General features: G+C 36.5%; 2 protein-coding genes across 2 annotated transcripts; one reads left to right on the plus strand and one right to left on the minus strand.

Moving 5' to 3' along the window:
• Positions 1 to 774: 774 nt before the first annotated feature.
• On the minus strand, positions 775 to 11,661 carry nox4 (NADPH oxidase 4). The gene is made up of 18 exons (XM_026226965.1): positions 11,471 to 11,661; positions 11,254 to 11,349; positions 10,196 to 10,306; positions 9,927 to 10,011; positions 8,409 to 8,506; positions 8,134 to 8,161; positions 7,438 to 7,510; positions 7,031 to 7,111; positions 5,979 to 6,150; positions 5,711 to 5,878; positions 5,068 to 5,130; positions 4,355 to 4,415; positions 3,680 to 3,758; positions 2,322 to 2,441; positions 1,896 to 2,004; positions 1,562 to 1,630; positions 1,295 to 1,395; positions 775 to 1,191 (listed from the first exon to the last, which is right to left on the minus strand). Exons 1-18 carry the CDS (start codon positions 11,525 to 11,527, stop codon positions 1,071 to 1,073), a joined length of 1,692 nt encoding a protein of 563 aa, XP_026082750.1. The 5' UTR covers positions 11,528 to 11,661; the 3' UTR covers positions 775 to 1,070.
• A 2,158-nt stretch (positions 11,662 to 13,819) lies between these two features.
• Positions 13,820 to 26,458, plus strand: LOC113059041 (glutamate carboxypeptidase 2-like). The gene is made up of 19 exons (XM_026227278.1): positions 13,820 to 13,915; positions 16,027 to 16,132; positions 16,733 to 16,919; positions 17,540 to 17,641; positions 18,170 to 18,295; positions 18,394 to 18,580; positions 18,656 to 18,749; positions 19,316 to 19,411; positions 20,806 to 20,891; positions 20,966 to 21,085; positions 21,179 to 21,261; positions 22,307 to 22,370; positions 22,511 to 22,578; positions 22,643 to 22,731; positions 22,839 to 22,929; positions 23,023 to 23,287; positions 24,865 to 24,946; positions 25,102 to 25,194; positions 26,266 to 26,458. Exons 1-19 carry the CDS (start codon positions 13,834 to 13,836, stop codon positions 26,456 to 26,458), a joined length of 2,214 nt encoding a protein of 737 aa, XP_026083063.1. The 5' UTR covers positions 13,820 to 13,833.
• Positions 26,459 to 27,365: the final 907 nt, after the last annotated feature.

Here is a 27,365-nt window from a genome sequence, read left to right on the forward strand (position 1 = left end):
TGCTGTACAGAACACAAAAGAAATAAGAAAAAAATATTTTAAAAGAAACAAAAAGATATACTTTAAATGGTTTGCATGAAAGTTTGTAGAAAAGGTATAAAATAAACCAAAACAACGATTAATAGCCAAGACGACATGTTAAATGATGAGGAAATTATGTCAGAATATTCATTTTTGGGTGATCTAGTGCCTTTATATAGTTTATATAGGAGTAATGAAATTAAAAAAATGAAAATTTCCTAAAAATATCCTCACCCTCAGGCCATCCAAGATTAGGATGAGTTTGTTTCTTCATCAGATTTGGAGAAATGTAGCATTGCATCAGTGTCTCATCAATGGATGCTCTGCAGTGAATGGGTGCCGTCAGAATGAGAGTCCAAACAACTGATAAAAACATCACAATAATCCACAAGTAATCCAGTCCATCAGTTAACATCTGGAGAAGACAAAAGCTGAAACAAACCCATCATTAAGGCGTTCTAACTTCAAAACGTTGCTTCCAACTAAAATGGGAAAAATGTAGACGTAAGAGACAACAGAGGATGAACTTTTTCATTCAAGGAAATGTTATTAAGGATTTTTTTCAGCTTTTGTCTTCACAAGTCATTAACTGATGGACCGGAGTGGTGTTGATTACTTGTGGATTATTGTGATGTTTTTATCATCTGTTTGGACTCTCATTCTGACGGCACCCATTCACTGCAGTGCATCCACTGATGAGACACGGATATAATGCTACACTTCTCCAAAACTTGACCTGAGGGTGAGGACACTTTCAGCAAATGTTCATTTTTGGGTGAACTGTTCCTGTAAGGGTTTATCAAGGGTTGTGCAGGTTCACGTAGACTAACTCTACATGCAGAATCACAAATATTATCTGAATAAGAACATAACTGTGCAAGTTTTCCATCTCATTACACTCTTTACCAGTTTTCCGTCCATTCGTCTGAGGATGCTGTGCATGAATGCAGTCATCTTCATCTACATTTGTCCTCTCTCATCTTCATTCCTCAGAAACAGACTCTAAAGGCTTTTTATTTGGTGTTAAACGACAGGTTTGTTCGCGTCCCTCAACTGAAGGACTCTTTGTTGTACTCAAATGCAGTTCCTGTGTGTGGGTTTGAATTGCAGAGAGTGTGTAACGTTTTAGACATCCCTTTGGGTCCACAGCAGAAAACCCCCACTCTTTTCCTGCAGAACAAACACACATCGTCATTTTGATTACTGCAATCATTAAAGTGGCCTGCATAACTACATTATTTCAGCCAGTAATGAGTGAATTCATCATACTCACAGCTGATTGGCTCTCCCTATTTCCTGGAAAAGTTGTTTCCATTTTGGTCGACCAATCCGAAGCCTGGAGCTCAAGAAACGGTAGCGTTCCTCACCGATGCTCTTCAAAACACACAGTGAAAGAAATAACTTCATATGATATATATGCATATTAATCCACTAGATGTTTGCATTTTCTGAAAACAAAAGAGCAAAGCTTGCATCTACAAAACTCAAGTTATAAATTAATCTTAAAGAAGTAGTAATAAAATGAGAATAAAGTGCACACCTGTAATCCCTGAGCGTTACTGAGGTAGAGTCGAACATTAAGGTAATCTGGACGATTGTCCCGCCACAGCTACAGAGAGAGGACAACAACTGTTAGAAAAAGATTTTTCACATTAGATATTAACACATGCATAACACATGCCAGTAGGTGGCGCTATAGCCTTTTGAAACATTCATGCATAAAGTGTCTGTATTTTGTATAAAGTATTTTTAATGCATTTTAACCCTATTAAATCTACTGTATCTTGATACATTAAAGGCCTTTGAATAATCAAATTTCAGTTACTACCCAGCTATTGAATGTGTGTGTGTGTGTGTGTGTGTGTGCGTTTTACCCTCTCATGAAGGCCACACAATAGATCAGCAAACCAATAAAAAGACTGAAGGTCCCTGCAGACCCAGACGAAATACAGCCTTCTCAACTTATACTGACGCCAGTCATCACTGCAACACACACAACAATACCTTTTCTATACAGTATGCATGTTAAAACAATGCTAATGTTAATAACATTGGAGAGATTTACACAAATATATTTGTAATAGCTTACTTTTACTGTTTTTAGTACATTGCATGTATAAAGTGCATAGTCTTTTCAGTACACATGGATCATGGGATGATCTATTACCCATAATCACCAGCTGAACAAGAGGAATGCAGTATACAGTGTGTACTGTGGTGTTTTCAGTACACTAGTGTTCCATTTAGAACACAGCCGAGGTGTTTAAGAATGATCTAATGTTACAGATCGTCTCACTCACGAGAGCGCCTGTAGAACACAAGCGAACGGCGTGACTCCGATCCCTCCGGCCACACACAGGCTGACCTCATAATTAAACACCTCCTCTGATGGGCTGCCAAACGGACCGTCCACATGCACTCTGGGGTGGGACAAGAAAGCAGAACAACCAGTGAGATTAGAAATGTCGCATGTGGGCAGAAAAACGCACCTCCTTACTACTCATGCTATTTCAGCAGACTGTGCATGGTATGTTACTGCAATATACAACACGCTAGAATTGAAGAAGATGCGTTCTGTGTGAATGTTTGTAAAACGTTCTCAGGGGTCATTATGAAAACATTGAGCTATGAAAATGTTGTTTTTAGAACATTAAAATGTCCAAACATTCCATTTTATGCTTTTGTAAACATTATGGGAACGTTACTTTTGAATTTCCTCTGAACATTCTGAAACAAGTAGAAACATTTTTAAAACATTAGACAAACATTAGAATGTTACAATAGTTTCATGAACATTCTATGAACAATGTACAAATAATGTTTTGAGAGCATTATTACAGACCAAATAACTTAAAAAAAAATGTATTTTACTGGAAGAACTTAAGAGAACCTTGCCAGAACATTCAGAGAATTTTCCCTAATAGCTGGGTATATACTTTATTTTAAGTATGTGAAATGATACATGATTATTTTGCATTCTGAATCCAATTTAGTGTAAAATCTCTTAATGGTCCAGTCAAATAACGAGATAAAAAAAGATTTTTGCATTGCATTGTTAGATACATCTGTGCTCTAGCTCCATACTGCACATTTTGACAAATGTAGTTGGTCATTTGTGTATTACATGGAGAGATTTAGCATATTATGCACACTATACATTCGGAAATATTAGTACAGGTAGTATGCTATTACAAACAGATCTGACAACCACCCCACCAATCAGAAAATACTATTCGTGCAACAGCCACTGAAGGTTTTCCAATGATAAAACAAGACAGTCACATTAAAAAAGAAACACACACACACACACACACAGATAAGTGAGTTGCACATGGTAACAGAAAAGAAACACACACAAATAAACACACACACACACACACACAGGATGAGGATGTGCAGTCATTTCCCCCACTGTACACACACTGCTCCACTGTAAAAACACTTTTATGTAAAGAAATGATGTCATTCGTTCTGATTGGATGTCAAGGCTTTTAAAGCCCGTCACCTGACACCCCGCCCACACAACGCTGGAAAACTGTTGTCTCTTCCCAGGAAATGATGCGGTCAGAGGGTCGTGACATTTCACCTCCTAGTATACTGAGAGATCACGACCTTCATTAACGCCACTGACACGGTTCCCACAACGCAGCAGACTCACGTGGGATATCTCCTCTGTTGCATCATGGGAAGGATCTCGGAGCTGTTCGACTGTTGAAGCAGCAGCTGAGAAAATCTCGCTGAGAAAGTACAGACAGAAGAAAATCAACAACATATGGACAACAATATTTTTAGCAAATGTGTTCTCGGTGATTGTTATCACATTGCCATGTGGTTGCTAATGCATTCTAAAAGTTTCAAGCAATATAAAAATAAAAATAAAAGTTAACCTCTCCCAATTATCACTTTGTTTCTCAGAATTGCGAGTTTATGAAATAAAATGTTGTAATTACATGTATCTTGTTACGGGTCTCTCTTGATAAGTAGTTGCTAATTTGTTCTTGGTGGTTTTAAAGACACTGCTATGCAATCACTAGAGTATTTTAGATGACTGTTAGTGGTTTAAAGCAGTTTCTTTGTCAACTAAACGTGTGTATTTGCATTGTGTATTTCTTTTGTTAAGTGTGTTTTTCTTCCAGGAACTCTAAAGCATAATGGAAAGTGGACAGAAGACTGAGCAAACATAAATGTGTGCATAAGAGTGTGTTTTAATCCAAACTTCACACATTCTGACAGAAACCTTAGAATGAGATCATATAGATCACAGGCTCTTTTAATTATCATGCATGCGTGCGTGTGTGTGTGTGTGTGTGTGTGTGTGTGTGTGTACACTCACAGGTCCAGTCTCCCAGAACTCTGAGATGAATGCCAAATGTTGCATTCTTCCCTGTCGGACACTGAGGAGCACAGTCAAACACACACACAGAGCAGGGATTGAGGATCAGGGCACAGTCATGCATTAAAGGAAACAGACCCCTGCGGCTAAAAAATCTCTGAGTAAAGTGTATGAGTGGGTCACAAAGTTTCACTTGCAACCAAACGGTTTAAGTGTGTAAGTGTGGAGAAGTTTAATGCTTAAATTTGCATGTTTCAAAAGTGCTTTCTAATGGAAACATTTACGTGAGCCATCGTGGAATGTTTTGTTTGAAGGAGAGTGCAATTTGATACTTAAACAATCTTCAACAGCATTACATCATTGAAAACGCCTTCAGCATGGTTTATGAAGAATGTACATGTTCATATGCTGCTTTCAGGTCCTGGAAATCTTAACTATGATGTGAAATGCACTCAGAATAATAGCATTCGTAATTGTTTTTGTATCCATAATTTGCTAGTCACTTTGAATAAAAACATGTCAACGTGTAATTAAAATGTGATTACAGCCAATACCAATTAGCCATGATTCTTTCATCGACTCACCCAAGTTGGCGTCTAAATAAATTCCTGAGTTTCCCACTGGTAATTATGACGTTGCGGTGATATTCATGTGCATTTATTTCATGAGTACAATCATGACTTGAACGCAGTAATACACACAAACAGACTCACTGTGGTAAGAGTAAAGGGATGGTTTTCAAATGACGAGACGCTCGGGCAGTTCAGCAGGATGTACTAGAGAAAACATCACAAAAACACATTTTTGATATTAAATATGTATTTTTATATAGAATATATTCTTACATGGTCCATATACACACAAGAATCACCAAAGCTGCATTTATTTGATCAAACATACAAAAACAGTACAAAGCAAAAACAGTATAAACATGTGAAATATTATTACAATTTAAAATTAATGTTTACTAAGGTAATATATTGTAAAATGTTATTTATTTATTTCATCAAAGCTGAATTTTTTGTGCTGACCTGAAACTTTATCTTTTTAGGATTCTATGATGAATAGAAAAGTTCAAAAGAACAGCATTTATTTGAAGTATAAATATTTTTTGTAAGATTATAATTGTTTTTACTTTCACTTTTGATCAATTTAATGTATCCGTGCTGAATAAAAGTATTAATTTCCTAAGAAAATTAAAAACTTGACCTCAAGCTTTTGAATGATAGCACTCTTTCTGAACTCTTTCATTTAAAAAGAGAAAGGAAAGTCGGGATTTTCATTGTTTTTCTTCTGTAAAAATTCTAAATGCTTCGTAAACAAACTTTAATGTCACTGTGTGGAGGCGGGGCTTACCTGTCCAGGGCGGGGCTTAAAGCCACTCTTCAGCATGCGCAATTCTACAACACTGCACGGATGAGTAAAGACAGAAACTATGGTAACAGGAGCAGCGCTGCTTCTTATGAAACGATACAACCGCTCGGCACAGTACAGGCAGAGAGGACCAGAGACCCACAACCACGTCTAAAACACACACACAAACTGATAATCATATAGATGTACATATAAAAACAAAAACCTGAAAGAATCAATTATTTAATCATATTGAATCAGACAGACAGACCTGAGGAAAATGGGGTTGAAAACGAGCCTCTTCTTGACAAACTGTCTGTGGTGCACCTGAAGACTCCGCCCCCTTCTCTCCTGCTGCTCTGTGATTGGTCCATGAACTGAGATTGTTGTGGATGCAGCCAGGTGGGTGGGTCTCCACGTTTGACTGATACTTTAAAGCTCCGCTATTGGACAGAGAGGTGTCAATCATATCACATAAAGCATACAAGTAAAAAAAACACACCCAAATTTGCACAGAACTTCCAACGTTTTAATTCATTTTACAAAAAAATGCTTTGCCTTCAATATCTCTATTCTCAATTACTAGAAATAGGGAGAAAACTTTAACCGAACCTTCTGAAAAAATATCTGCAAATGGATTTAGAAAAAACAACATAATTCAGAATCAGAATCAAAAGGAAAACAAGTTTTGAGAGATATTTGTTCTAATCTTAATTCGTATATTCATTTTGCATCTTAAGTAAATGTATCTTGATGTTTAGATATTTGCATTGGAAAACAAGACAAACAATACGAAAGAAGATTTTTAGTAATGCATGTTATATCTAAAGCCATGATTTCATGAATTTAATACTTACAGCTCTGATTTAAGACATTTTTACAGCCTTCATTTTGAAAGGGTGATTTAGGACTTTTTAAAACCAACATTAAAAATCATGTTTATTAAAAATAAATAAAAATTTTTTTTATTAAAAATAAATACAAATTTTTTTTTTTTTTTTTATTCATCACATCAATTCATTTTGCTAAATATTTTATGTTTGAAATTTCAGAATTTTTTTAGGTGAAAAAAAACATCTCAAAATATCCTTTCATTATGCCGTGGATACATACAAAATGTATGCATCATGTACAGACTCTAGAAATAGCACACCATCTGTGCAGGACTTTCATAAAAACATTTAATGCATAGTTACACTAATTCTACTCTTGCAAACTAAAAATGGAAGGTGTGCAAACTGGGCTTTTTTCTGTTCAAATGCATGGCAATATTTTAACAATCTAGTATGTACGTGTTTGAAGTAACTACACTGATAAACTCACCCTGCTACGTGGACCATCAGAATAACATAAAACACGATGAAGAGGTTGTGAGTGTACCAGAATATCTCGTAGCTTGAGACTCTGAGGAAAAACACACACAATTGCACTCCAATAAAAAGGAGAGCGAGATAAAAGAACATGGTGCACAGCATTCAGGTGTCTTAGATTGAACGAGACGCTCTTGAAGTGTCCTAAAGTGAACTAAAGCACCTCAATTATAGCAGGACAATGGAGCGGTGAAGCCCATCGGCCCCAGATCAATCAGAGGGCAAGAACCCCTCCAGCTAGTCTAAGTAATTACAGAGTGTGTGTGTGTGTGTGTGTGTGTGTGTGTGTGTAAAGTTTAGGAAGAGGAGACTAGGGTCAGAGTCAGGTCAGATCAGAGTTAAAGGGTTAGAGGTTCTCACCTAATACAGTAAGACGACGCTGTAAACATCAGGAACAACACTAGCACCAACAGAACACCAGTAACTCCAGGAACTGAGGGAAGAGCCAACACAATCAGGACTTCTCAACAAGGTTATAATGTATAATACATACTTTGTCAAATTAAATAAAGCTGAAATAAAATTTTATCTAATATATAAGATGATTTGCCTTTGCAACAAACTGAAAAAAGCACAAAAATATATAAAAAGTTAATTAAAAATGTTAATATAAACTATAATAACACATAAATAATACTAAAATAACACTTAAACTAAAAATAATTAGAAATGTTGCCTTTGCAACTAAGTACTAAAATTATTAACAGTAAAAAAATAAAATAAAAATACCTAAATAAATGAAACCTTAATAGTAATATCAAAAATATTAATAATAATACAAATGACAAATATAAGCAATTCAAACTATTAATACAATTATGTTTATAATTGTTTAACGTTTACTTTAAGTTGTGTGAAATAACTTTAAATATTCAGCCAAATAGATATGTAAACAATTCAGTTAACAATTTCAACACAAAACATGAAATAAAAGGAAAAACATTTGACGAAGTTAGAAGAGTGTTTCTCAATTAATCGTTCTACATTTCACGTCATCATTTCGGTTTATTAAACACAACGCACTGATGTGGAAGTAAAGAAGAGAGATTCAGACACCTGTGCTTATGATGAGAATTCTGGGATCCTACAGGGAAAAAATAAAACATTATTACCAAAATATTACGCAGAACAACTGTTCTTAAAATTGATAATATTCAGAAATGTTTCTTGAGCAGCAAATCAGCATATTAGTAATGAAGAATGGATGTATTTTCTGATTAAATAAATGCAGCCTTGATGAGCAGAAGAGACCCCCATCGATGCCAAATGCCAAAATCAAAAACATTTGAATTATTCCACAGAAGATGTTGATGTAAACGTCTGTGTGTTACCTGTCCTCGATACTGAGCGACATTGAGCGCGGGGAAATCCTGGGAATATCTCACAGAGAAGCTGACCATGTTCACGAGGTGAGCGCTCACGTGAACCACTGCAGACACAAACACACAAACATCAGCGACTCAGACGTGGAGCATGTGTGGGAGACAGTGTGTCTATTCAGCAGCTCTTGTGTGCGACTGTGTGCTGCAGTCATCATGGTAACGGAATGCACTAGATCTCTGTAATTAGAACAAGACCAAAGCGCACTGAGACAGGAAATGGGGAGGAGGGGTTCTCAGACACAAGATAAAACCAGCTGGGAATCCCTCGGGATATTCCTGTGTTCACACACACACAGAGAGAGAGAGAGAGACACACCTGTTGACCAGCAAAACCTAGTCTGGCCTGTCAGTGCAACACTAGACGGAGTTACTTCGCAGGTCAAGCTCTTATTTCAGCAGCTGTCGTAGTTAGATATATTTTGAATGGGCCTTCATGTTGGTTCATGTTCTGGTTATTTTGTCCCCCCAGAGCGGATTTTCTTTCTCCAAAAAAATGCTGGTTATTGTAACATCAAACGTACTGACTTACTGACTCACACGGGGTATAACAACAACTCAAAAAAAAAAAGGGGGGGGAGATAACTTGCATGTTTTGGGGATTTTTTCGAACCATGTTGTAAGACTCGTGGTGCTCAGACAAAAGCTCTCATTATGCTATATTATTATTATCAAAAATTGGATTCAATCTTTTTGTCAGTTTGTTTTCTAATACAAGTTTTTCGATTTCTTTTTGAAACTGATTGATCATAGGCCTTATGCATAGACCTTATGCATCACATACAAAAAAACTAACTAAAAATGTAAATAAAACATAACCCTTGTGCTGTGCTGAAAATGCTTTACTAATTACTTACTGATTTTTACTAATTTGATGTTTTCCAGTCAAATATCACCAGCCTTTTAAAAAAAAAAAAGCTTGTAAATCTGTTATGATGCTATATTATCACCAAATCTTGGATTCAGTCTTTTTGTCGACTTGTTTTCTTTCAAGTAGCACAGGTTTTGTACTTTCATTTTTGGAAGTGTTTGGTCGTAGGCCTCAATTAATCTGAGTTTATGCACCTTTTACAGCAGTTTTGGAGTGAAAAAAGCATCATTTGTTATATTTAATTTTATTTTAATATTTTTTTTATTGTTTTACTTTACAGTAATAATGAAACATGCACACATAAATAAACACAATGAGTGCTTTCAGACAGACTGGTGACTCAGCCGAAGTAATCTGTTCTTCCTCCCCCGTGAAGTGACGGTAATCTGCTGTCTCTTGCATGGTCTTTTAATTCTGTTTATGAGCCATCTGATGCATACAGCACAAAAACGACAACAGCTTTCTCAAAATGACATATGACTTTCTGACATGAATCAAAAATCATGTTAAAAACGTTTCCAGGCTGCTACAATAATGCTTCTGAGGAAGTAATCACATGATTTAACAAACTAGACATTTTAAAGCATAACTGTTTTCACCTGAGAAGATGCAAATTGTGACTCCACACGCCACATGAAATGTCTTGCTCTTATCCAGCAGCCGACGAACATGTCTACCGGTCACCTGACAGAAAGAGAGAGGGTCAGAAAGTCAAAAACAAGCCTCATTCAGCATGGAAGCAACAAGTCTTTGAATCTTTTGACATCTTTTCACTGCAAACACAGCAGCTGAAGCAGCGTATATGCAATGTGCAAACAGCATAGACTTGTCATAAATGCATAAATATAAGATTTTCTCAAAGTCTCACCCGCTGAGATCCTCGGAGGAAGGTAAGCAGCGATCTGCACATCGGCAGCAGCACCAGACTGCAGTTGAAGTTTAAAACAGAGGCCGATGCTCGACTGATGCAGAGCCCAAGCTGAAGAAACACATGCACATGAATTAGAGCAACTGTTTTTACACTTTTTAATGTCAAGGACACTGAAAATGACACGGAAGATGCCGTTCCTGAAATATAAAGGCAGTGATACATTTTAAAACTAATTCATACTGTGTGAGAAAATGTAAATAATATTTGTAAAAATATCATATTGCAATTGTACTACAGCCTCTAGAAATAGTTATAATAAAATAAATATTAATGATTTTTAATTAAATATTAATCCAAGTAAGATTTTTTTGCAATTCCTAAAAACTTAAATGTGAAATCAAGCAGAAAATCTCAATATATATGCGTGTCGGTATGTGTGTGTGAGTTGCAGTTGACTTGGTTTGAGCATCGTTTCCTGTAAAGAGATGAGCGAGTTGTTACACGTCTGTTCAGCTCTTTACAGAAACACAACAGCCCTGCTGCATATGAGGGATTACAGCACTCTCTCACACACACACACACACACACACACACACACACACACACACACAGACAGGGTTAAACTGCTGCAATTGTCCAATTCTAGCATAAACATTTAAAAGCTAACACAAGTGTGGTCTGTTTTCAGAAAGTTGTGTGTCCCTGTGCAGCATCTCTCCAGGACATTAAACAATAACCGGTGACAACAATTACACTGATTCACTCAGGAGTGTTGTGGAAATCCTGCCTATCCCACAGCAGCACACAAAAATCAGGCACCATCTGTACAAACAAATACACACTCACCTCAAATAAAAGGAAAATGCAAACAAACATAACTTCTACAAAACCCACACTTGTCAAACTCATATCTCAATGGCGACACACAAACAAACATTAAAGTCTAAAACGAACTCAAATATATACATTACACTATAGAAAAATACAAAAACTTTATTATGTCTAGAGGTACAGACCTGTAAAACCCACACACACACATACATTCTAGTTCTTACCCCGAGCATCTTGTGTAGATAATAATACTGCGCTCCGCTGAAGTACACCATGAATGTTTTCCAGAACAGAAAGACATTCACAGCAATCCAAACCATCTGCCCCAAAACAATAAAAACACAATTATCCAACTGATCGATCTCAAACTCAGACAACTCGATGCATGAGCCAGTATGGACACTCTGACAACAGGAAGCGGTTGATTGAATCCCTCCTCACCGTGATCAAGTGTTTGGGTCCTTCATTGGCCCTCCAGCTCTTCAGCGCGACGCTCATGGTTCTCTCGCGCGCGCTTTGCACGCACCGCGACGCTAATACTCGGACCGCGATCCGCCGGTAAACATCACCGGTGCCGCCGCTGGACTCTTGGTGCCGTGACGCGTACCCTGCCGGCTTCTCCGGGACTCCGCGTGCCGCTCATGTTCCATGTCACGCGCCTCCCACCAAACACCAAACGCCCGGGTTGAGACCCCGCATACTGTCGAGTGAATCCTGCTGTGGACGTCTGTTTGACGTCTGCTAGACATTTTTTAGAGTGTTTGCTCATCAGTAATAAGTCTATAGGGCGTTTCCTATCAGATGTAAAAGTTTGGAAGATGTCTTTAAGATGTTTATGATTTAGAATGTGTGTAAAACTGACATCATATAGAAGTCTATCAGATGATTGCACACAGATGAAGCGATTTTTAACAGATATCTTGCGGGATCAAATTTGAATTTGAAAAGTTAGACTGATAACCACTTGGTTACCTGCTAGTTAGTCAAACTAGTTCTTAAGACACATTCTTTAACGTGGTGACTATGTTTATGCAACTGGCCCCTGAGTAATAAAAATATAATGAGTGTTTTCTACTACTTCTTACTTCTTTCTACTACTTACTTCTTAAATGAGTATCACATATATATATATATATATATATATATATATATATATATATATATACATATCGACATACTATATGTCTATCTATCTATTTCTTTAACATTAAAAAAACATTAAACTCTTGACTATCTACTTAATCTAGCTTTATAATATTTATTTACTTTTAAAATGATAATACATAGGAATGAAACACTTTCTGAAAGCTAAATTGAGGAGTAAGAACACTAAAGTCTTGTCTTATTATTTACTTGGGATATAGGGTGCCACAAGGATCCGTGTTAGGCCCTCTGTTACTTTCAATAAACATGATGTCACTTTGCAACATTATTAGAAAACATGGCATTAGTTTCCACTGCTATGCTGATGATACTCAGTTATATATTTCATCACGACTAGATGAAATTTCTAAACTGTACAAATTGACAGAATGTATTAAAGATATAAAACATTGGACGACCAGTGACTGTCTCCTATTAAATTCAGAGAAGACTGAGGTATTACTTATTGGACCAAAACCGGTACACAGATTCACTTAGAATGTAATTCCCAACTAGGATACTATGTCATCATCTGCAGTTAAAGACCTGGGTGTTTTATTAGACTGCAACTTATCCTTAAAAAATCTTATTTCTCATGGTCAATAAACAAGTTTAATAAGTTATTCCAAACTGCAGCTACTAGAGTTCTTGCCAGGAGTTCTTACTTCTATTCAAGACTTCTTTGTTAACTTATATCTATTTTCTTTTCTTCTTGTGTCTACTGAAACTTTATTTATTTATTTAGGACCCAATCATTTGTTTCTTGGAGCGGTTTAATTAGCACCTTATTGTCGGATTAAATGAATCAAACATGGGCCAACGACGCCATCTATTGCTTAGCGAGTGCTAGCGTCGAAATGTTTAACTCTATTTTCATTTCACGCATCCAGCTGTGTCCTGCCAGTTAATCTAATTACAACTAAGAAATTAAACAATACCCCTCCACCCACATGAGAACCCGCATTCCTCAACTCCCCGAGCGTCGATTCACCATTGAGCTATACAGCTGGTGACCAGACAACAAATGAATTCCGTTTATTGACATTTGCACTTTACTTTTACTAATATTATTAGAGATTAACTGAAATTCGAGTCACTTTGTGCACGTTTGTATATTACGTGTGTGAACTGCAGACAATTAATTCTGACTGAACCGGCGATTTTAGAATCTTTAGAATCATTCTTCTGAATCGATTCATTTGAAGTGGCAAGCAGGTCACTTTTAGTACAACTACAAGCTTTGGCCATGTGTTGGTATAATACAAATAACCACCGTCTGAAACAACCAATGTTAAATGAATCAATGTGTTTAAGAGTGAAAAATAGAAAACAACACCAGTTAAACGCGAGTGTTCTTGCTCACCAAACTGGTTTCAGATAGTCAGAATTTGATAGCTTTTTAGAGAATTTTGGTAATTTTGGAAGAACTAACCAGATTAGTCTAATTTATGTAGTTATATTTCCGAAGGAACGCGTAAAATGCTGCACGGCAACTTTTATTTTGCTTAATAAATCAAGCGAATTGGTGAATCATTTTCACTCAAACGAACCGATTCGTTACAATGAACTAATGAACACAAGCCAACCAAGACTCGCCTACATTTCTCGCCTTATAGAACTAGTTCCCAACTTCCAACGCGTTATGTGTGGTGCTTAATCAAATGGGTTCTGAGGACAAATTAATCAAGTGGATCTGCCGGTTAACGGCAATCACGGCTTTCTTCTTGATTGGCTTTATTATTGGTGAGTTTTTCTACCTTTATTATTATTATTATTAATAATAATCTGCAATGGCACACTTTAGAATCAAGTTGTATTAGACTGTCCACTGTGCATAATTTTACAAGAAGATAGTTGACAAATTTGTTAAAGTTGTTAAATCCTTCATATTAAGCATTAACTCGTGGATTTATTTGCTCTTCTTGCTTATGGTCAAATTCAGGATACATCTTTATCTAAAACAAGTGTCATGAGCCTAACATTATTTTGGATATGAATGTTTACAGTCTTGAAGAAGATAATTATGAAGAAGATAATCTTGAAGAATAATGTCTTACACAATTATGGAAAACCTGAAAATACACTTTCTAATCTTTAAAAGTAATGGAAATATATTTTTGCAATGTCATTTTTTTTCTATTAATGTTTGGATTTTAAATATTGCACTGAATGCGAATAAGTACATTTGCATGGACAAAGTCATGGAAATTCATTCGATATAAACTGTGGGAACCCATTGTCTCGGAAATTCTAAATCAATAACAGTTTGTAGAGACTGAGAATGAAAAACCAAACAGAGTTTTGTCTTTGTATTGCTTTAATTCTCTGCAGAGAATGATCTGGTTTACACACAGCTTGGGTCTGTGTGGAAGGATATAACACAGACGCACATTCCACTTTTTATAGTATGTAAAAAATTACATTGTAGGACAGACTAAAACCTTTGAGCCAATCATGTTGCTCAGTGCACACCACCCAATAACACATGCACATCTCATGCACATTACATCGTAGATGCCTGGTTACTCTCCTCGAAAGTGATGATGGTTTTCATTGTTTTTAATTGGGACTTTAAATTGACTAGCAATAGAGCACACTTCACAGTCACAACAAGCAAGCAGACAGCCATCTGAGCACTTCTGCCTGCAACATGCCGAAGAGCAAATTCACATTTACCTATGAGTTACAGAAGAAATTCCCCACTTACTCTCCCCTCCCGGTTGGGACAAGTGGGAGGCTGCAAAGACTTTCATGCTTATTTGTTAAGCAACAAAAAAACTGCTGGAAAAGATCAGCTCTACAGCAAAATATAGATGGGCAAACAAGGAGGATGAAGAGGAAAATGAGGATGAGGAAGGAAACTAAAGATTTTGATATTTTTTGTTAGTTTTCGTAAGTGTGTGATAGCTTTTTATTATTTTGGATTGCTAATATAGAAGAGGTATTTTTCAGTTATTTGTAATTTATTTATAAATTTTTCTAATACAGAAGAGACATTATTTCTATCATTATTTAATTCGTTATTTTTTAAACTTGTCATAATAAAACATATTGAGCAACCTCTGAGAAACCTATCTGAATTTGTTTCTTTGGTTATAGATTGTATGAATTGTTATTACAAAATACTAAGGAGGCATACTTTAAATGTATTGAAATTATAAGGCATCTTTGAGTAAACTTTGAGTATCATTTATGTATCTCATTGCTGGGCCTGGAATGTCCTGGATTTCGCTAATCAAAATATGGCCATCCTAATTTTTAAAATAGAATTGGGATTGGGCCTTAATCATTGTTAAATGTTACACAGGTAAAAAGCAGGTTCTGTTCTCATCGCTGCGTCCTTCGCTTTGGTATCAGCTACTTGTTACCTAAAAAACACAAAATCATAACTTTTGGAATGTGTGACGCATTTGAAGATAGCAACTAACAGCTTGATTCTGTGTGCAAAGTGATAACACACAGACTCACAGTCCACATTTTAGAGTATGTAAAAAGATACATTGAAGGACAGACTAGGACCTTTGAGCCAATCATGTTGCTCAGTGCACATTAACCCATAACACATGCACATCTCATGCGCATTACATCGTAGATGCCTGGTTACTCTCCAAAACTGCCCATCCCTGGGACACAGTTTCCCCTTAAATGTTGTTTATCAACCTAAAGCAGTTGCGTGCACAAGTTACATAAAATAACTCAATGTCCCTATGGACTATATATACTACCTTATTCATTGTATGTTAAAAAGATACTTAATGAGATGAATGCAATCAATGCAAGATTAACAAAACCAAATATTGCTCAGACGTGGCTTGGTGTAACAGGTGTCTGTTTCTCATTGCTGCTCTTTGTAGGTTGGTTTGCTCGACCTAGGACTGTCAATCATGGACATGTATCAAAAAGCTTCCTGCACGACTTTCTAGATGAGATGCAGGCAGAGAATATTAAACACCATCTCAGGTGGGAAAACGCTGGTTGCATGCTCTAAATAAACTAGTCCTGATGTTATTGCATGATATCATTCAAGTAGTAATTCACCCAAAAATGAACATTCACTGGAAATCACAGGGTAACTAAGATGTACAGTAGACTAGTGTGTTTCCTCATCAGAACAGATTTGAAGAAATGTATCATTACATCACCTGCTCACCAGTGGATCCTCTGCAGTGAATGGGTGCCATCAGAATAAGAGACCAAACAGCTGATAAAAACATCACAATAATCCACACCACTCCAGTCCATCCACAATATTGCTTTCTCTGGTGTAAAAGTGGTCTGGTCTGAATCAGGAGAGAAATCTGCTAGTTTAATCTAGTTTAGATTATTGTGATGTTTGGACTCTCGTTCTGATGGCACCCATTCACTGCAGAGCGTCCATTACGGAGCAAGTGCAATTTAGTGCTGAATTTCCTCAAATCCGCTCCGATGAAGAAACAAACAACCTTGGATGGCCTAATTTTTGGGTCAACTATTCCTCGCCGTGCATGCCACTCTCAAACCTAGCTGTCCTCTCCAGATCTAGAGCATGTCTGTCTTAATTCGTGTGTCTCACCTAAACAGGAAGTTCACAAGGTTGCCACACCTGGCCGGAACTCAGCAGAATCTGGATCTGGCGGAGCAGATCCGGGCTGAATGGATGGAGTTTGGGCTGGACTCGGTGGAGCTGGTGCCGTACGACGTGTTGCTGTCATACCCAAATCAAACAAATCCCAATTACATCTCCATAGTGGACCACCTGGGAAATGAGGTACATACTGACTGGAGAGGAGAGAGAGAGATCGAGCCCATTCGACTGATGGGGATTATTAGCAGGACATGATTAATAAGGGTCGTTGGAGGGGTTACACTCCTACTCTTTTAGGAGAAGTGCCATGGGATTTTTAATGACCACAGAGAGTCAGGACCTCGGTTTAACGCTGCTTTTTACATTAAAGTGTCCCTGTCACTATACTGGGGCAAAATTCCATTCGTTTAAATCCTCTTTTAAATAGAACGTTTAGAACAAACAAAGCCTGATGATGTCATTGGAGAACCTTTTAAAGTTCTAAATGATATTCTCTAGTTCTGTAGTAAACCATCTATATGCACTAAGACACTGAAACAGTGATTCTAGGAACAGACTTTTTTTCAATCCCGAAAAGCAAATCAAGAACCTTAAACAGCCAAACGGTTCTAGATCACGAAGAGGGTTTAAAACCAAACCTGTAGAGTGTGGGTCCGTTCTTTCTCTCATGACATCAGAAGATTTGGTGTGTGTGTGTGTGTGTGTGTGTGTTTTTAAAGCCATTCATCTTGTCACTAGTGAGGTAATAAATAATATTAAATGATAATATAATAAAAAATAGAGTGTCACTTTCTATGTCTCAGATCTTTAACACCTCTCTGGCTGAGCCGGTCCCTGAAGGTTATGAAGATGTTACCGATATCGTCCCTCCTTATAGTGCTTTCTCTGCGAAAGGACAGCCAGAGGTGATGCACACATAGCCAAATACTGACACATCAAACACACACTGTTTACGGTCTTTCTGTGCTAGATTAATCAGTAGATCTTATTGAAAATACATGTGTCTCTTCTTAATGTTACATTCAATTAATAACTTCCACTGCTATTGAAAAGTTTGGCGTCTGTTTCAAAGTAATTAGAATGCATTAAATTGATCAAAAGTGACAGTAGACACATTTATAATGTTTCAAAATAAATTAATAATCAGAAATGTTTCTTGAGCAGCAAATCAGCATATCTGAATGATTTCTGAAGGATTGTGTGGCACTGAAGATGCTGAAAATTCAGCTTTGAACACAGAAATAAATGTAATTTTACTATATATTCACACAGAAAACACTTAATATTTCACAATTTTACTGTGTTTTTGATCAAATAAATGCAGCCTTGGTGAGCAGAAGAGACTTCTTTCTAAAACATAAATAAAAGATTACAGACTGCTTTTGAACAGCATTATACTTGAACTTTAAAAATCAGATTTTTGTGAACTGTAGGATGAGCTGGTTTATGTTAATTACGGACGGACGGAGGATTTCTTTAAGCTGCAGAGAGAGTTGGGAATAAACTGTTCAGGAAAAATCGTCATCGCAAGATATGGCAAAATCTTCCGTGGGAACAAGGTGAGGTTTCAGTAGTTTGGACGTGATGTTTAACGAGTTATTTCATGTTTCATATAAGACAGAAGATACGTTTGAGTGAAGTTTGCATGGGTTTACAGGTGAAGAACGCGATGTTAGCAGGAGCTAAAGGGATCGTGCTGTTCTCGGACCCTGCGGATTACTGTGCAGACGGCGTGGAGCCGTATCCCGACGGCTGGAACCTGCCAGGAGGAGGCGCTCAGAGAGGAAACGTGCTGAATCTGAACGGGGCGGGAGACCCACTCACACCTGGATACCCTGCCAAAGGTCTGTGTTTGTGTCACACAGAGATTCAGCGTGAGATTACAGTCTTGATCATCGCGTCTGTTGAATGTCTCCTAGAATACACCCACAGATCTGGTCTGGAGGATGCAGTGGGGCTTCCCAAGATTCCAGTGCATCCCATCGGATATCATGATGCAGTTCACTTGCTGCAGTGAGTCGGCCACTGCTAAAAACATTTGAGACCAACTCTAATAAATAGAAATTAAGACATAATTATTATTATTAATATGCAAAAATACTAATTTTTATGGAGCAATATTATTATGCAATAGTATATGTCTTATATATATATATATATATATATATATATATAAAACTTTAATATGTCAAAAAAGATTTTCACACCTGGTTTTATCTAATGTTCTATTCTAGAAACTGATTCAAATATTGCATATTTAATTAAATATATATATAGGGATAATTTAATTATTTTAATTGAAAATAATTTTTAATAATAATAATAATATTTAATAATAATTATAACAAGCATCTATGTGGAAATCAAGCATGCAATCATCTTCGGACACTTTTTCCCCATTCAGTAATACCATAAATAATAATAATTGTTATTATTATTAAAAAATAAAAATATATTATAAAATATTTTAAATTATATTAAAAAAAAAATATTTAAAATTGCTATATCATTGTCATTCTGTTTCTTAGTTCACCTGAAATATATATGATTATATAATTATATAATGTCTCATCCTTTAGGCATATGGGAGGGCCTCTTCCGCCAGATAACTGGAAAGGTGCCCTTAATGTCTCGTACCGAATCGGACCGGGATTCATAGATGGTTTTAATCAGAAGTATGAGACTTCCTTCCTGACAAATACTTCTGCAAAATCATAATAAAGCCTCCATTTGATCTTTTAATGCAAGACAATGCAGGTATGCACTGATCATTTTTGCTTCCACAGCAAGTCTTCTTTCAGACTAGTGGAGAGAAAATACACATTTAAGTGTTTATTTTAATGCACTTTATCTACTCGTGTCTGCCGATTTAAAATACAATACATATCTTTAAATGCTGACTCAGAAATCTTACATGCATTGAGGGATAAAAAGTAAAAAAAAACTTTAATATGTCAAAAGATTTTCAAACCTGGTTTTATTCAGTGTTCTAGAAACTGATTCAAATATTGCATATTTAATTAAATTATGCCTCATTAACATTTTAAACATAACATACATGATGTATATGGTGGAATATGACGTTACGTATTAGTCCAAATTTTCACATGTGGTGTCTTGCCTTACAATGCATTTGATTTCTAATTTATCAAATAGTAGAAAATTTAGAAGTAAAATGACATGATTGCATTATTAAATGTGGGATATGATTAGAAATGTTCGATGAAACATTACAGAATCATGCACAGTCACATCATGCATGTTTATCAAAGATCAAAACCTCATTCTGAACATTAAACCCAGCACAATCCTGACCTTTAACCCCCAAACCTATGATCCTGCTGTTATGAAGCGTGACTTAAGCTTTACACAATCATAATCCGCTTACATGCTCATATTCATGCACTCCTGCTAATGGTTAACTCATTATTATGCGTGATGTCATCAGGACTGATAGGTTCGTGTACTCTGCGTTCTTCAAGAGGGACAACGCACATTTGTTTCCCACACCACACACAGATTCACACAGCATCACACACACTTCTGTGGCTCTGTTGTTGTTCTGTAATGAACTCTGGAGGTCGGCCAGTTTGATATAAAGTCCTTTTATTTGGGGAGCCAATCTCTATCTCTCTCTGTCTCACACACACACACACACACACACACGTACGCACGCACGCACACACACGCATTTGTTGTTTTATGGGGACTCTCCATAGGCTTACTTGTTTTTATATTGAATAAAAACTGTATTTTATTATGCACCTACACCTACCCCTTACAGAAAACTACTGGCGATTTTTGAATTTCATAAAACAGCGTTTTTTGTATGTTTTTTAAGCTTTTTGTTTTCAGGGACACAGGAAGTGTCCTCATAAACCATGTTTATGTTGTAATATACACATTTGTGTCCTCATAAACCATATACCAGTACACACACACACATTTAGCAGGCTGTCTTCACATTTATGCTTTTGGCAGATGCTTTTTTAAATGTATGCATGCAGTGTTAAGTCAAAGACTAGAAAGTATCGATTCCTTATTGAATTTTGTCTTGGTGAAACTTTAGTAAAGTGCGTTTGAACGTCCACACAAACAATCAGGTGACCCGAATCTACAACGTGATTGGCTGGATCAGAGGAGCGGTGGAACCAGGTGACTTTTGAATCTGGTGTTATTTTGGAGTTTTGTTAGATTCAGTCTAGTAGAGTCTGGTTTTGTGTGTTCAGACAGGTACGTGATTCTGGGCGGTCATCGTGACGCATGGGTGTTCGGAGGGATCGATCCGGTGTCAGGAGCTGCTGTGGTGCACGAGAGCGTGAGAGCAGCTGGAAAACTCATGAAGAAAGGTGTGTGTCGTCTAGTTTAATGCATAACTGTTCAGGTGTGTTGACCTTAGTTTGGTTTTTAAGTAAGATGACCTTTCTCCATGTGTGTTTTAGGTTGGAGGCCGAGGAGATCGCTGATCTTTGCCAGTTGGGACGCAGAAGAGTTTGGCCTGCTGGGATCCACAGAATGGGCAGAGGTACTAATGAACGAATGGAAGAAATGATTGAATGCATTAATGAATCAATGAATTAATGAATGATTGAATGCATGCACACAAACAATAAACAATGAAGGGAACGAATCAGTGAATCATTGATTGAATTAATAAAAAAAACCATGGATGAATGTATCACTGAATCAGTGAACAAATGAATGAATGCTTGAGGGAATGAAGAAGTTAAATAGACACTGAATGAAAAAAAAACATTATAAATGAATGCACAGTTGAAATGAACTCTTGAATTAGTGAATCACTGAATGAACAGAATGATTCACTGATTGAATGAACGAATGAACCATTAATTGAATAAGTGAAATGCTGCATGAACGGATGAATGATTCATTAACTGAATGAAGTAAAAATGCATTTGATAATTTGAATGAATTAAAAAAAAAACTTGAATGAACGGCTGAATTAATTAATGCATGACTGAATGAACAAATGAACTGCAGCTAAATAAACGAATTCATGAAACGTTGGTTGAATGGTTGACAAAAATGCTTGAATGAATGTATGATTCCTAAAATGAATAACTAAAAAATGCACGATGAAAGAATAACTCATTGATTGAATGAATAAACAAATGCATGAATGAACTTTATCTGTCATGAATATAATTTATTTATAGCAGAGTATGTACAGAATATAAATTAGAATGCAATGTAGGATTATATATAGATTATGAACAACAGCAATGTAAGAACAGTGGTAATAAAGTTGATTGTACACTGTTCTTACATTGCTTCTGTTCATAATGTACATAAAACCCTACATACTCTGCTCAATACTGTATATAGCAACTCCATTCTGTAAATCATCGCTTCACTTATTATGCACTTTTATGTATATAAAACGCTATATTCTTGCACTTCTGGTTAGATGCTAACTGCATTTCATTAGCTCTGTACTTGTACTCTGCAAAGTGACAATAAAGTTGAATCTGATCTAAAACTGAATAAATGCTTGTCTGAATGAACAATTAAATGACTGATAAATAAACATGAATCCTGTGTGTTTGCAGGATCACGCCAGAGTCCTGCAGCAGCGAGCCGTGGCTTATATCAATGCAGACTCTGCTATTGAGGGTCAGACACACACACACACACACACACACTTCATTATGAGTGTCTCTGTGTTGGAAAAGCAGCATTGATCTCATCTGTAAATATTCAGGTCGCTTGTTTAGATACTGTGTGTGTGTGTGTGTGTGTGTGTGTGTGTGTAGGTATGTACACACTGAGAGTCGACTGCACTCCCTCTCTACACACTCTGGTGTATGACATCACCAAGAAGGTAAGAATCTGTCTGTCTGTCTGAATGAATGCATGCATGTGATGTTAATAGTGTGTTTCTGAAGGTTTCGAGTCCAGAGGAGGGAGAGGAGGGCATGAGTTTGTATCAGAGCTGGCATAAACGTGACAACTCCACAGAAAGAGATGCACCGCGGTAATGAAGAGCAGCTTCAGGACGATGATGGTCATAATCGTCTATAAGAACATCTGGCTGATTAGAGATACATGACATGGCTAAGAAACGTGTGTGTCTCCCTGTAGGATCAGTAAACTGGGCTCTGGCAGTGATTTTGAAGCGTATTTCATTAGATTAGGCATTGCATCTGGAAGGGCGAGGTACACCAAAAACCGAGTGAGTGTGTCGGAGTACTTTAGACCTGCATCAATGCAAAGCAAAGCAAATTAGGAAATGTTAGAAAAACAGTTTTCCACCCTCTTTCTCCAGAAAACCGAGCGCTACAGCAGTTACCCCGTGTACCACAGCGTGTATGAGACTTATGAGATCGTGGAGCGCTTCTACGACCCGAGTTTCCGCCGGCTGGAGGCCGTGGCCCGTGTTCGGGGAGGACTGATCTTCAGTTTGGCCGATTCTCCGGTCTTACCTCTGGACTGTGTGGAATACGCCTTGTCTCTCACCAAATACGCCAACAGCATCCACCAGCTGGCACTGAAGCACCCTGCTGCCGTGCAGAAGTACAGCGTCTCATTCGGTACTCATGGAAAGAAGATCCCTTCCACTATACAAATGTGAAGCCAAAATATCTCCGTATGGTGGCTGTCATCTAGTAAAAATCATGTCATTTGGTGCCATAGTCAGTTAAAAACAAACACTTGAACATACAGTATTTCTGTTTTGCTGTAGTGTGTCAGTAGGAAATATCAGTTTACATTTCCAAACATTATTTTTGACATTAAATGTAATAATCCAGTGAGATGCTTGTTTGCACAAAGAATTGACAGACTCAGTCCAGAAGAACTGTGCCAATCTCTCCAAGACGCTTCAAGAAACCTGGAAAGCTAAAGTACTGTTCACAGTTTTTGGCACTTGTGTAAAAATGCTCTAAAGTGAGGATGCTGTCAAAATTAATGCCACAAATAGATTTTATTAATTAACTTCTAAGAACTTAACTATATTACCACACTACACTGAAAAAAATGATTAATTGAATTTACGAAAAAAAAATATATATATATGTGGTAAGTAATATTTAAATAAACTAATTTAGTTGATAATCTTTTAGCAAGATTAGTTTGTTTAAATGTAGCTAAAATGAATTGATTGCAACAACTTACCAAAATGTTTTCAGTAAGTTCAATGAATAATTTTTTTTTTGTGTATGCGTAAAAAAAAAAAAGCTTTTGTCCTAGCTGCACTTGTGCATTGTTTTTCAGGTAGCTTTCCAGGTTTCTTGAAGCGTCTTGGAGACATTGGAGAGTCTGTCTCAGTTTGTTCTGTTTCTTCGTGTTATTCCAGACAGACTGATGATGATCAGATCAGATCTCTGTGTGGAGCACTGGCTGCTGTCAGACTCCTGGTGCAAACAAGCATCTCACTGAATTATTACATTTAATGGCAAAAATGTTTGGAAATGTAAACTGATATTTAGTACTGACACACTGCAGCAAAAGATAGCAATAACTGACTTATATACTTAAATACTAGTGGCCTAAGACCTTTGCACAGTACTGTATATCAGCATTAAAATAACTACCTAAAATGACTAAACCCTTCTTTGGAAGAAAAAAAAAATATATATATATATATGTAGTGTGATTTGAGTATTTAGTCAAGTCACCTTTATTTATATATCGCTTTATACATTACTGATTGTGTCAAAGCAGTCAAACAGGAAAATAGTTTGTCAATAATGCAAAAAGACAGTAACAGAGAGTCATTTTTCCAGCTAAAGTCAGTTCATTGATGATTCAGTGATCATTACCTCATGTCCCATTAGATTACATGGACAAAAAAAAAAAAAAGAATCCGAATGTTTACTTAAAAATTGTGTTCTATACACTTAAAAACAAAGGTTCCAAAAGTGGATGATTCCACAGAAAGAATCATATCAGGTTTCCCAAGGAACCTTCTTTATCAGAACCATTCTAAATGACCATTTTCCAGTATAAAGAACCTTTTGTGCATTGAAAAAGGTTCTTCACGCAACCATAGATACCAATTAAGAACTTTATTTTTCAGAGTAAAGCAAGAGAGTCGGGATGCAGCAGAACTCTTCTGTTGAGATTATTACCTATGTCTGTTTTCATCTCTTAATGGTTTATGTTCTAGATTCTCTCTTCTCTGCGGTCGAAAACTTCACGGTTGCGGCAGGAGATTTTCACCAGCGACTTGATCAGCTCGACACCTCGAGGTATGAATGACACTAGTTTTCAGACTAGGTTTTAATGTAGGTTTGGAATTGTATCACGGTGTTGATCGAGTCTCAAGGCCTTGTGCTTCTGTCACATCTCATTGCACTCGATGATGTTTCTTACAGCTGTTATCTTATCTGTATCTGTCTGTCAGTGCTCTGGCCGTGCGGATGGTAAATGATCAGCTGATGTATTTAGAGAGAGCTTTTATTGATCCGCTGGGTTTGCCTGAGAGACCATTTTACAGGTAAACACAAACACTCATCACATTGTGATGTTCAGAGACTCATTGACAGCTCTTCAAGGTTTATTATAGAAAACTAAAACCATTAAATAATCATTACTACATAGAATTTAAATGTTAACTGAAATAAAATAATAAACGTATTTCACTGCAGAAAAAAATGCTTTTCTTACTTTTTTTCTTAAAATAACCTGCCAATGGGGTAAACAAAATAAATGTATTTTATTTCAAACAGAAAAAATATTATTTTGCTTGTTTCAAGCAAAAACTCACTTTATTTTGACATGCTTTCTCTGAGAACATCACCATTTTTTTCACGTGTCCAGAAAATCCTTCTTGATTTAAGAATTTTTTGATTTGGCTGGAAACAAGACAAAAAAAAAATTTAAATAAAAAAATCTAAGTAAGAAAAGCATTTTTTTTGCAGTGCAGCTAATTACCAAAGCTACATTTTTAATTTTAATTTAGTTTAACTTGTACTAAAATAACTACAAAAATTATTAAAAACCATATAGGTATAACTATATAGAAAAATTTATAAAAAACAAAATAGATACAACTACAAAATAGAAAATATTGATATTATCAATGTTGAAAACTGTGATACATTTTATTTTTCAGGATTCTTTGATGAATAGAAAGTTCAAAAGCACATAATTTATGTGAAATAAAATCTTTTGTAATATAATAAACATCTTTAATGTGATTTTTGATACATCCTTGATGCATAAATTATTAATTTCTTTATTTATGGACCCTTAAACTTTTGAACAATACTGTAGATCCATGGGATTTTGTTCAGTAATTGTATTATTAGTCAGGCAAAAATATGACTAAAATAGCTTGAAACAGATGGGTTACACACTCAAGTTTAATGCTTGACATCAGGGTTTGTTTAAATGAGAAACTGCACTTGCACAAACCACACATTTTGCAGTATCAGAGCTCAAAAGAACCCACAGTGATCTTTTAAATGTCGTATTAACAATTATAACCACTCGGCTGTTTGAGATCACTTGAAGTATTACCTGTGTGTGATAAGATGCTTGTCTTTTTCTCTCTCGTCTCTTCCAGGCATATTATTTTTGCACCCAGCAGTCACAATAAATACGCGGGTGAGTCTTTCCCAGGGATTTATGATGCTTTGTTTGACATTGAGAACGCGGTGGACGAGCAGAAGGCATGGGACGAGGTCAAACGGCAAATCAGCATCGCCTCCTTCACTGTCAACACAGCTGCCGAGACGCTAAAACCTGCCGTCAACTAGACAGCGTTTGTTTAGTTCTGGGTTTCAAAACATGCCATGCAAACAGGACTACAACATGTCAGCAAAATAGAGACTTATTCAAGGAATAGTTCACCCAAAAATGACAATTTGCTGAACGTGTCCTCACCCTCAGGTCATCCAAGATCAGGATGAGTTTGTTTTTTCATCAGGTTTGTAGAAATGTAGCATTGCATCAGTGTCTCATCAGTGGATGCTCTGCAGTGAATGGGTGCCGTCAGAATGAGAGTCCAAACATCTGATAAAAACATCAGGATAATCCACAGCACTCCAGTCCATCAGTTAATGTCTTGAGTAGACAAAATCTGTGTGTTTGTAACAAACAAATGTATTATATGGTGTTTTAACTTCAAAACTGTTGCTGACCGCACCCATTCACTTCAGAGGATCTATTGGTGAGCAAGTGACGCAATGCTGCATTTCTCCAAATCTGATGAAGAAACAAACTCATCCTAATCTTGGATGACCTGAGGGTGAGTACATTCTCAGCAATATTTCTTTTTCGGGGGTGAATTATTCCACTAAGTAGATGTCTTTCATCCAAAGAGATTAGCAAGGATGGTATTTCTATTAACTGCCTTAATTTAGTACAAAACTTAGGACTTAATTCAATGCTACAGTTAGCAATCCTGAACCATAACCAAATTTTACAGCATTGTATTAAATACAATTTCTTTGCGATGTCATAAAAATGTTACAAAATTGTGACCATCATTTGTGAAGCATGCAGAATGAATTACTGTCGATCATGACAGCAACAGTTTGACCCTTGCATAAATTCTCAATGTTTGTAAAACCATTTTTGCATATATTGTCATCATGGAAACTTGTAAAACCATTCTCATGTAAACTGTCCTGTAAAATGCATGCTGTCTAGCAAATATTAAAT

The sequence above is a fragment of the Carassius auratus genome, chromosome 40 (genome assembly GCF_003368295.1).
Source record: "Carassius auratus strain Wakin chromosome 40, ASM336829v1, whole genome shotgun sequence".
In the NCBI taxonomy this organism is placed as follows: Eukaryota; Metazoa; Chordata; class Actinopteri; order Cypriniformes; family Cyprinidae; genus Carassius; species Carassius auratus.

Bases quoted from the DNA above. Each gene is read 5' to 3' on its own strand.
- nox4 (XM_026226965.1), bottom strand. From the start codon at position 11,527: ATGAGCGTCGCGCTGAAGAGCTGGAGGGCCAATGAAGGACCCAAACAC. The intron at 7,511-8,133 runs GTGTCTGAATCT...CTCTTCCCTCAG, and splicing joins AATTCTCATCATAAGCACAG to TTCCTGGAGTTACTGGTGTT. The intron at 2,005-2,321 runs GTGAGTGAGACG...TGTGTGTTGCAG, and splicing joins TGTGTTCTACAGGCGCTCTC to TGATGACTGGCGTCAGTATA.
- LOC113059041 (XM_026227278.1), top strand. From the start codon at position 13,834: ATGGGTTCTGAGGACAAATTAATCAAGTGGATCTGCCGGTTAACGGCA. The intron at 18,581-18,655 runs GTCTGTGTTTGT...AATGTCTCCTAG, and splicing joins ACCTGGATACCCTGCCAAAG to AATACACCCACAGATCTGGT. The intron at 24,947-25,101 runs GTATGAATGACA...TCTGTCTGTCAG, and splicing joins GATCAGCTCGACACCTCGAG to TGCTCTGGCCGTGCGGATGG.